The following is an 11,121-nucleotide window of genomic DNA, read 5'->3' on the forward strand; positions in this document are numbered from 1 at the left end:
CGCTGCGGCGGCGGGTTAGGGTTCGCCCTCCCCGTCGCCTGGAGGGGGCGACACGAGAGAGCGGTACCGTTTCAGAAAACAGATGGCTAGTCTTCTCTACTATATAAACAGTCCAAGAATCACCAATTACCGCATATCAATACAATCATATTACGCAATCTATCAATAGTAACAAGTGATGGCAGGTTGGACCAACTTATCCGAAAAAGGGTGTCCACAGAAACACAAAACTATGCGCTAATAAACATCCGTCAAACAGAATCTTCATCGCCAAGGGCATATAATCATGGATGGACCAACAAGGATTGAACAAATTTAGTCGGCCATGTACCAATCAAAGAACGGCTATCTGCATATCTTGGCCCAGCTGGACAGCGCAGCGCACGCCTAAAACTAGAGACAATTCGGCCGCATTTGCTCGGTGGCAAGTCACTTTCCAGACGTTTCAGAGCCGTTCGTGAACCGCATCATGCAGGGCGTCGACGTATGCGTCCCGCCGGCATCAATCGGAAAATCTGTAGCAGGAATGCAGCACGAATGCCCGATGGAAGATGCTCACGGGTATGGCCAAGACGCCAACAACTGATTAGAAGGCCACAAGCGCGTACGCATATAGCAATGCTTTTTTTTTCGAGTACAATCAACCCTGCGTTGAAAACTAGGCTTTTCAGGTGCCCGATTCAGACATTCCAAAAGACTGTACAGTGAAGTTTCCTCCAAAGATCGTAAAATCGAAAATGAAACACTAATTGGACTAGCCGTGAATTGGTGCTCAAAGCTTAATTGCTCCATTCCGCAAGTGATCACTAGTAGTGATGTAGTATGTGTATTGTCCATTTCCTAATTCATGAAGATGTGTCATGTGAGGCATGTTATGTTTTGCCAACAGTAAGGCTCTACAGCTTCAGGCGAGAATAATAATCAGTCAATCAATTCACTAATTGCTCGACACATTTCTATTCACTGTTATGTCCATTTCAACGAATTGACAAGTGACGATCTTCTATACACGTAGTAATGAAATCATGAATTCACCTTCCTGCAGTCGATCCTGATCTCCCCGCTGGCCGCCGTCAGCGTGCCGACGTTCCCGAGCCTGATCATGGACGCTGCGAAGTCCGCGGAGAAGGCGGCCGGGTTTGTGCCGTAGAGGCGCACCAGCGAGTCGACCTGGCCGTTGTTGAAGAGCTCCTGGTCGGAGCGCATGAGGCCGGCGCCGGTCATGAGTCCCCGGTAGTAGCCGTTGTCGAACTCGTTGGGGGTGAGCGAGTCGAGCGGCGCGAGGCTGGCGTCGCCCCCCGAGGACGGGCACGCCTGGCGCTGCTGCGACGCGAACGCCGGGCTCACGTTGGCGTCGCAGTAGACGTGCGTGCGGAAGTGGACGCAGCGCGCCATGCCCACCGTGTGCGCGCCCGACAGCGCGGTGAGGTCGCGCGGCGTCAGGCCCTTGTCTGCGAAGGCGGCCACGAGGCCGGCGAGGTCGGAGTCTGGGCCGGGTAGCTTCGCCGCGTCGGCCGGGTTGGGGACCGTCGCGTCACGCCGGCCGAGCGGCACCGCCCAGCTCGGCCCGCCGAGCTGCACGCACGCACGAGTGTTGAGCGGTGAGCGTTGCGCGTGGGAGAAGTTGCTAGTAGCTAGGTAGCGCGAGAGCGGTGGCGGGGAGAGGGCGGGCTGACCAGGTTGACGCTGTCGCGCGTGGCGAGGGCGAGGATGTCGGCGCAGGAGACGACGCCGGGGCAGGCGGCCTCGACCTGCGTCTTGATGTTGTCGATGACGTCGAAGCCGAAGGTGGAGCCGCCGGCGTTGGGGCCGGCGCCCTTCTCGCCGGGCGTGGTGGGCGTGTCGTCGAGCAGCAGCGAGGCGTCGCAGCCCTGGGAAGTGGAAGGAATCGGTCCAGTTCAAAAGGGGGGGAATAATATGAATGATTAATCCAGAATCGATGCGACGATTGATTACGATTGTGTGGCGTACGTACACTGACGAAGCAGTCGTGGAAGAAGAGGCGGAGGATGGCGGCGCCGCTGCGCGTGTCGTTCATGACGGCCTGCGACATGACCTGCCGGACGACGCCGTGCACGGTGGGGCAGCTGGACGAGTAGAACCCCGCCGAGAGCTGCGCGTCGGCGCCGCGGGCGAGCGCGTGAAGCAGCACCGCTACGGCCGCTGCCGCCGCCAGGAGGAAGGGTCGTCTGGGCCTCCCGACGGAGGGGAAGGCGGCCATGGCTTGGCAACCGGAGAAAGGAGAAGGTGGGACTGATCTAGGACGCAAATCCGATCGGTTTACCTTACCAGCAGTGGACTCTCAAGTCTCAAGTGGGGACACTGCCATAGTTAGTGGCACGTACGTAGCTGCATCCAATTTACTTGTATTTTATTGTGGCCGTTTGTAACAGAGTTTCGTGGGAGCGTGGGACGGAATCTCGACCGACTCGGCGACTCCATCCACCATCCACCAGGCTCGGCATCCGCCGTTCCGCCTTCATGCGGTGCTAGGCCGAGTTGTCCGCATAAAACAATCACTTTTCAAGCTAAATTTTAATTCCGGTACTTCTTCCCTCTGAAAATACAATGCTACTTTGTTATTCGAGGCAAACTTTGAGTAATAATTTAGTCAACTAAATATGAGTTATATTCATCTAAAGAAAAAAATTCTATTTTAAACAATGAATTCATAGATGTTCGCCGAAATGAACCCTGAATTTCAAATTCCGGTCGTTTGTACCTTGAATTGGTGAATCCCGGTCGAAATAGAACCCTAGACTAGTTTTCCATGAAATAAAAGAAAATCTCAAATCATTTCTCTCACTGTCGGCCTGCCGGCCACGCCCCAACCCCACAATTCTCCCCTGCTTTTGGGATGACCGGACCTGCCCCGACATTTGTCCCCTGCATCCGGCACAACCACCGTCTCTGGACTCTACACTAGCATGGGGATGAACTAAGATGGGTCCGCTCGTGACTTCTACTCTAGGCGCGCGTGGTGGCAAGGCTAGGTGGGGGACGCGCCACTTGTGCCGATGATGAGGTCCAGCGTGGCGAGGAGAGCTCCAATGGTGTGGCCATGAAGGCTCGATTTGGGGTGAAGGAAAAATAATAATTGGGTGAAGAAGATAGACATGACAGCTGGGACCAATGTCAGTGAGAGTAGCCTATAATCCCGGCCGGGATAGTTGTGTTCCCGGTGTGCCAAACAACTTCAGGGTTCGATTTGGATCGGGATTTTCAAGTGCAGGGTACAAATGACATGGATTTAAAGTTCAGGGTTCATTTCAGCGGACCTCTATGAATTCGGAGTTTAAAATAGACCTTTTCAGTCACCCAATTATAGATGATCGGATGCACATTTTAAAGAGCTTTTCGATGATATACTTTTGAATGACTTATAACTTATAATTGATTAACTAAAAGGAAATACATTTGTACACCCAATCATGAGTGTGGATGTTTCAGCTACCGTTGATTCACTTTGAGATCCCGATAAAGAAGATAGAAGAGAACAATTTTGTACTACTTCACCGTGGCTTCGGCCGCCGTGGATGCCGCAAGCATGATGCTCGGCGTGGATTTTGTACACCCAAGCATGGGTGTGGATGTCTTCTCTGCCTTCCCTTTGAAGCTCGAGGTCCGTGCAAAGTGGAAGTAGGTTGAACATTTTCCTGGCCGTGGACAATTTTTCAGTCGCATCAATCCTCCTTTTTCCCCGGCTTTTCACCATGTGATCCGCTGCAGCGCTGACGATCTGTTCATGTCGGGAACAACATAGCCTAGGATGCTGCCGTTGTCCATGAAAATTAGTGCCGCAGCGCGACGCCATGATGCACCAGTCCACGCACATCTGCGCATCCATGGAGGCCACGGGGTGATACGTCTCCAACGTATCTATAATTTCTGATGTTCCATGCTAGTTTTATGAAAATACCTACATGTTTTGTTCACACTTTATATCGTTTTGATGCATTTTCCGGAACTAACCTATTAACGAGATGCCGAAGTGCCAGTTCCTGTTTTCTGTTGTTTTTGGTTTCAGAAATCCTACAAAGAAAATATTCTCGGAATTGGACGAAATCAACGCCCAGTATCTTATTTTTCCCGGAAGCTTCCAGAGCACCGAAGAGGGGCCAGAGGGGAGCCAGGGGGGCCCCACCCCACAAGCCGGCGTGGCCAAGGGGGGGGCGCCCCCCTATGGTGTGGCCCCACCAGGACTCTTCCGAGGCTGCCCTTCCGCCTATATAAAGTCTCCGTCGCGAAAACCCTATACGAATAAGCCACGATACGAGAAAAGTTCCAGAGCCGCCGCCATCGCGAAGCCAAGATTCGGGGGACAGAAGTCTCTGTTCCGGCACGCCGCCGGGACGGGGAATTGCTCCCGGAAGGCATCTCCATCGACACCACCGCCATCTTCATCAACGCTGCTGTCTCCTATGATGAGGAGGGAGTAGTTCTCCCCCGAGGCTAAGGGATGTACCGTAGCTATGTGGTTCATCTCTCTCTCTCATGTGATCTTTATGTGATCATGAGTTTTGTGATCTAGTTGAATATCATCTATGTGCTACTCTAGTGATGTTATTAAAGTAGTCTATTCCTCCTTCGTGATGTAATGTTGACAGTGTGTGCATCATGTAGTACTTGGTATAAGCTATGATTGTGATCTCTTGTAGATTATGAAGTTAACTATTACTATGATAATATTGATGCGATCTATTCCCCCTTTCATAGCCTGACGGTGACAGTGTGCATGCTATGTTAGTATTCGGTATAATTGCAATGGTCTATTATGCACTCTAAGGTTACTTAAATATGAACACCGAATGTTGTGGAGCTTGTTAACTCCGGCTTGAGGGAGCTCTTGTAGCCCTACACAATGAATGGTGTTTGTCATCCAACAAGAGAGTGTAGAGAAAGTAGTATTTGTTTATTCAGTTATGTGATCAATGTTGAGAGTGTCCACTAGTGAAAGTATGATCCCTAGGCCTTGTTTCTAAGCATCGAAACTCCGTTTATTTACTGTTCTACTGCATGTTTACTCGCTGCCATATTTTATTCAGATTGTTATCACCACTCATATTCATTCATATCACTTGCATTTCACTATCTCTTCGCCGAACTAGTGAACCTATACATCTGACAAGTGTATTAGGTGTGTTGGGGACACAAGAGACTTCTTGTATCGTGATTGCAGGGTTGCTTGAGAGGGATATCTTTGTCCTCTACCTCCCTGAGTTCAATAAACCTTGGGTGATTCACTTAAGGGAAACTTGCTGCTGTTCTACAAACCTCTGCTCTTGGAGGCCCAACACTGTCTACAGGAATAGAAGCGTGCGTAGACATCAAGCTATTTTCTGGCGCTGTTGCCGGGGAACGAAGAAAAGCTACACCACAGAGATTTCTACCTCCCACGTCAACCACGCGCCAGTTGTGGACAGCAAGCTATTTTCTGGCGCCGTTGCCGGGGAGGTAAGGTAAAAGGTATTCACATCCTCCGATTACTAAGCTATTTCCTAGCACTGTTACTGGTGTGTGAGTGCTCGAAGCTATTTCCTTTAGATCCTGCAATTGCATCTTTTTGTTTCTTGTTTTTATTTTTCACTAGTTAGGCATAATGGAAAATAACAGTGAGCTTTTTAATCTATTTTCTGAGTTAAGACATAAATTGTGTGATGCGTAAATTAAAAAACCTACGGAACCTTACTTGCATGTAGTAGCAATGTTATTAGTATGAACACCATTGTTGATAATGCTACGGAAGAATTTAAGCTTGGGAAAGCTGGTTTTGATGAGCACGATATTTTTAGTCCCCCAAGCATGGAGGAGAAAATTTACTTTGATGATACTTTGCCTCCCATTTATGATGATTATAATGATAGTGGTATTTTGGTGCCACCTACTATGGAGGATAAATTTTATTATGATTATAATATGCCTCCTACATTTGATGATTACGGTAATGAGAATAATAATGATAGCTACTTTGTTGAATTTGCTCCCACTACAATTAATAAGAATGACTATGCTTATGTTGGGAGTAGTAATTATTTTATGCATGAGACTCATGATAAGAATGCTTCATGTGATAGTTATATTGTTGAGTTTGTTCATGATGCTACTGAAAGTTATTATGAGAGAGGAAACATGGTTATATGCATCTTAATAATATTAAATTTCCCCTCTTTATGTTGAGAATCTTGAAATTGCGCTTGTGTTACTTTTCTATGCTTGTTGCATTATGCCTACATGACTTGTTTATGTACAAGATTCCTTTTCATAGGAAGTGGGTTAGGCTTAAATGTGTTTCTTATTTGTTTTTGATGCTCTCTTTTGCTTCAACTCTTATTTCTTGCGAGTGCATCGTTAAAATTACTGAGCCCATCTTAATTAATGGCTATAAAGAAAGCACTTCTTGGGAGATAACCCATGTCTTTATTTTGATACTGTTTTGTTGTGTCTTGGAAGTTGTTACTACTGTAGCAACCTCTTCTTATCTTTATTTTATTGCATTGTTGTACCAAGTAAAGTCTTTGATAGTAAGGTTGATACTAGATTTGGATTACTGCGCAGAAACAGATTTCTTACTGTCACGCAATTGAGCAGCCCCTTCTGTAGGTAATTTAGAAAAATCTGCCAATTTAAGTGCGTGATCCTCATATATGTACGCAACTTTCATTCAATTTGAGCATTTTCATCTGAGCAAGTTAAGTGCCCTGAAAAATTCGTCTTTACGGATCGTTCTGTTTTGACAGATTCTGCCTTTTATTTCGCATTGCCTGTTTCGCTATGTTTGATGGATTTCTTTGTTCCATTAACTTTCAGTAGCTTTGTGCAATGTCCAGAAGTGTTAAGAATGATTATGTCACCTCTGAATATGTGATTTTTTGATTATGCACTAACCCTCTAATGAGTTTGTTTTGAGTTTGGTGTGGAGGAAGTTTTCAAGGGTCAAGAGAGGAGGATGATACAATATGATCAAGAAGAGTGAAAATTCTAAGCTTGGGGATGCCCCCGTGGTTCATCCCTGCATATTTCAAGAAGACTCAAGCATCTAAGCTTGGGGATGCTCAAGGCATCCCCTTCTTCATCGACAACTTATCAGGTCACCTCTAGTGAAACTATATTTTTATTCCGTCACATCTTATGTGCTTTACTTGGAGCATCTGTGTGCTTTTATTTTCGTTTTGTTATTTTCATTCTCTAAATAAATTCATGCTTGTGTGGGAGAGAGACACGCTCCGCTTTTTCATATGAACACTGGTGTTCTTAGTTCTATTCTTAATGTTCATGGCGAAGGTTGAAACTGCTTCGTTAATTGTTATATGGTTGGAAACAGAAAATGCTTCATGTGGTAATTGGTATAATGTCTTGAATAATTTGATACTTGGCAATTGTTGTGCTCAAATAGATCATGTTTAAGCTCTTGCATCATGTGCTTTGCACCTATTAATGAAGAAATACTGTAGAGCTTGTTGAAATTTGGTTTGCATGATTGGTCTCTCTAGAGTCTAGATATTTTCTGGTTAAGGTGTTTGAACAACATGGAAGACGATGTAGAGTCTTATAATGCTTGCAATATGTTCTTATGTAAGTTTTACTGTACCGTTTTATACTTGAGTTTGCTTCAAACAACCTTTGCTTGCAATATGTTCTTATGTAAGTTTTACTGTACCGTTTTATACTTGAGTTTGCTTCAAACAACCTTGCTAGCCAAAGCCTTGTATTGAGAGGGAATTCTTCTCGTGCATCCAAAATTCTTGAGCCAAAAACTATGCCATTTGTGTCCACCATACCTACCTACTACATGGTATTTCTCTGCCATTCCAAAGCAAATTACTTGAGTGCTCCCTTTAAAATTCTATCCTTTGTCTTTGCAATATATAGCTCATGGGAAAATAGCCTTAAAAACTATTGTGGTGAAGAATATGTAGATATGTATCTTATTTCTTATAAGTTGCTTGTTGAGAGGTAACCATGCTTCTGGGGACGCCACCAACTTTTACACCTTTGTTGAATATCATGTGAGTTGCTATGCATGTTCGTCTTGTCTGAAGTAAGGGCGATTTTCATGATCAAATGGTTTGAGTATGCATATTGTTAGAGAAGAACATTGGGCCGCTAACTAAAACCATGAATCATGGTGGAAGTTTCAGTTTGGACACCAATCCTCAATCTCTTATGAGAATATTATCTGTTGTTGAATGCTTATGCATTAAAGAGGAGTCCATTATCTGTTGTCTATGTTGTCCCGGTATGGATGTCCTTGTTGAGATCTATCAAAAACGAGAAATCAAATGCGATCTATCTCCTTGGACCTTTGTACAGCGCATAGAGGTACCCCTTTGTGACACTTGGTTGAAACATATGTTATGCAATGATAATCAGTGTTAATCCAAGCTAATTAGGACAAGGTGCGGGCACTATTGGTAATCGATGCATGAGGTACTCCCTTGTGAAACTTGGTTAAAGACATATGTATTGCGGTGATAATCCGTGTAGTCTAAGCTAATTAGGACAAGGTGCGGGCACTATTGGTACACTATGCATGAGGCTTGCAACTTATAAGATATAATTTACATGATGCATATGCTTTATTACTACCGTTGGACAAAATTGTTTCTATGTTTTCAAAATCAAAGCTCTAGCACAAATATAGTAATCGATGCTTTTCCTCTATGAAGGACCATTCTTTTACTTTCATGTTGAGTCGGTTCACCTACTTCTCTCTCCACCTCAAGAAGCAAACACTTGTGTGAAATCGTGCATTGATTCCTACATATTTGCTTATTGCATTTATCATATTGCTTTGCGTTGACAATTATCCATGAGATATACATGTTACAAGTTGAAAGCAACCGCTGAAACTTAATCTTCTTTTGTGTTGCTTCAATGCTTTTACTTTGAATTATTGCTTTATGAGTTAACTCTTATGCAAGACTTATTGATGCTTGTCTTGAAAGTGCTATTCATGAAAAGTCTTTGCTATATGATTCAGCTTGTTTACTCATGTCATTACCATTGTTTTGATCGCTGCATTCACTACATATGCCTTTACAAATAGTATGATCAAGATTATGATGGCATGTCACTCTGCAAATTATCTTTGTTATCGTTTTACCTGCTCGGACGAGCGGAACTAAGCTTGGGGATGCTGATACGTCCAACGTATCGATAATTTCTTGTGTTCCATGCCACATTATTGATGTTATCTACATGTTTTATGCACACTTTATGTCATATTCGTGCATTTTCTCGGAACTAACCTATTAACAAGATGCCGAAGTGCCGCTTCCTAGTCCGTTGTTTTGGTTTCGTAAATCCTAGTAACGAAATATTCTCGAATCGGACGAAATCAACGCCCAGGTTCCTATTTTACCTCTGAAGCATCCGTAATCACACGAGAACCGCCCAGAGAGGAGGCAGGGCCACCAAACCCACGCCCCGGCGCGGCCAGTGGGGGCCGCGCCGCCCTAGGGTGTGGCCCCCCCGTCAGCCCTCCCCGCGCCGCCTCTCGCCTATATAAAGCCTCTCGACCTGAAAAACGCATACCACACTGACGAAACCCACGAAACCTGCCGTAGCCGCCGCCATCGCGAAGCCAAGATCCGGGGGACAGACTCCTCGCTCCTGCATCCGCCGGAGCGGGAAGTGCCCCCCGGAAGGCTTCTCCATCGACACCGCCGCCATCTCCACCGCCATCTTCATCACCGCTGCTGCTCCCATGAGGAGGGGAGTAGTTCTCCATCGAGGCTCGGGGCTGTACCAGTAGCTATGTGGTTCATCTCTCCTATGTACTTCAATACAATAATCTCATGAGCTGCCTTACATGATTGAGATTCATATGATGATGCTTGTAATCAGATGTCATCTATGCTACGTCAAGTGAGTTGTTACTTAAAGTGATCTCCTAGATTCTCGTCCCATGTGTGTAAAGGTGACAAGCAGCGTGCACCGTGTTAGTACTTGGTTTATGCTATGATCATGATCTCTTGTAGATTATGGAGTTAACTATTGCTATGATAATATTGATGTGATCTCATTCCTCCTACATATGCATGAAGGTGACAAGCATGCATGCTATGCTAGTACTTGGTTTAGTAGCGTTGATCTATCTTACACTAAAGGTTACTTAAACATGAGCATTATTGTGGAGCTTGTTAACTCCGGCATTGAGGGTTCGTGTAATCCTCAGCAATGTGTTCATCATCCAACAAAAGTGTAGAGTATGCATTTATCTGTTCTGTTATGTGATCAATGTTGAGAGTGTCCACTAGTGAAAGTGTAATCCCTAGGCCTTGTTCCTAAATACCGCCGAGTTACTACTGCTTGTTTACTCGCTACGTTACTACCGCTGAGTTACTATCGCTTGTTACTCGCTATCACGTTACTACCGCTGCAATACCACCACCATCAACTACACGCCAAGCACTTTTTCTCGCCACCGTTAGCTACTCGCTCATACTTATTTATACCACTTGTATTTCACTATCTCTTCGCCGAACTAGTGCACCTATTTGGTGTGTTGGGGACACAAGAGACTTCTTGCTTTGTGGTTGCAGGTTGCATGAGAGGGATATCTTTGACCTCTTCCTCCCTGAGTTCGATAAACCTTGGGTATCCACTTAAGGGAAACTTGCTGCTGTTCTACAAACCTCTGCACTTGGAGGCCCAACACTGTCTACAGGAAAGGAGGGGGAACGTAGACATCAAGCACTTTTCTGGAGTATCGATAATTTGAGAAAAGTAAGTACCAGAAAAAGAGCTTGATGGCGTGTATTTCACACGTTCGTTGGGCAACCCCAAGAGGAAGGTATGATGCGCACAGCAGCAAGTTTTCCCTCAGAAAGAAACCAAGGTTTATCGAACCAGGAGGAGCCAAGAAGCACGCGGAAGGTTGATGGCGGCGGATGTAGTGCGGCGCAACACCGTAGATTCCTGCGCGCCAACGTGGAACTCCGCACAACACAACAAACTACTTTGCGCCCAACGAAACAACTGAGGTTGTCAATCTCACCGGCTTGCTGCAACAAAGGGATTAACCGTATTGTGTGAAGATGATTGTTTGCGAGAAAACAAGAAAACAAGTATTGCAAGAGATTGTATTTCAAGTAAAGAGAATTGGACCGGGTCCACAAG

General features: G+C 45.5%; 1 protein-coding gene across 1 annotated transcript; it reads right to left on the bottom strand.

The window, feature by feature from the left end:
- Positions 1-915: 915 nt before the first annotated feature.
- On the bottom strand, positions 916-2,325 carry LOC124694913 (peroxidase P7-like). Its single transcript, XM_047227836.1, has 3 exons — positions 1,976-2,325; positions 1,677-1,871; positions 916-1,575 (listed from the first exon to the last, which is right to left on the bottom strand). The coding sequence occupies exons 1-3, from the start codon at positions 2,219-2,221 to the stop codon at positions 1,024-1,026; spliced, it is 993 nt and encodes a 330-aa protein (XP_047083792.1). The 5' UTR covers positions 2,222-2,325; the 3' UTR covers positions 916-1,023.
- Positions 2,326-11,121: the final 8,796 nt, after the last annotated feature.

Source organism: Lolium rigidum, chromosome 3 (assembly GCF_022539505.1).
Source record: "Lolium rigidum isolate FL_2022 chromosome 3, APGP_CSIRO_Lrig_0.1, whole genome shotgun sequence".
Taxonomy (NCBI): Eukaryota; Viridiplantae; Streptophyta; class Magnoliopsida; order Poales; family Poaceae; genus Lolium; species Lolium rigidum.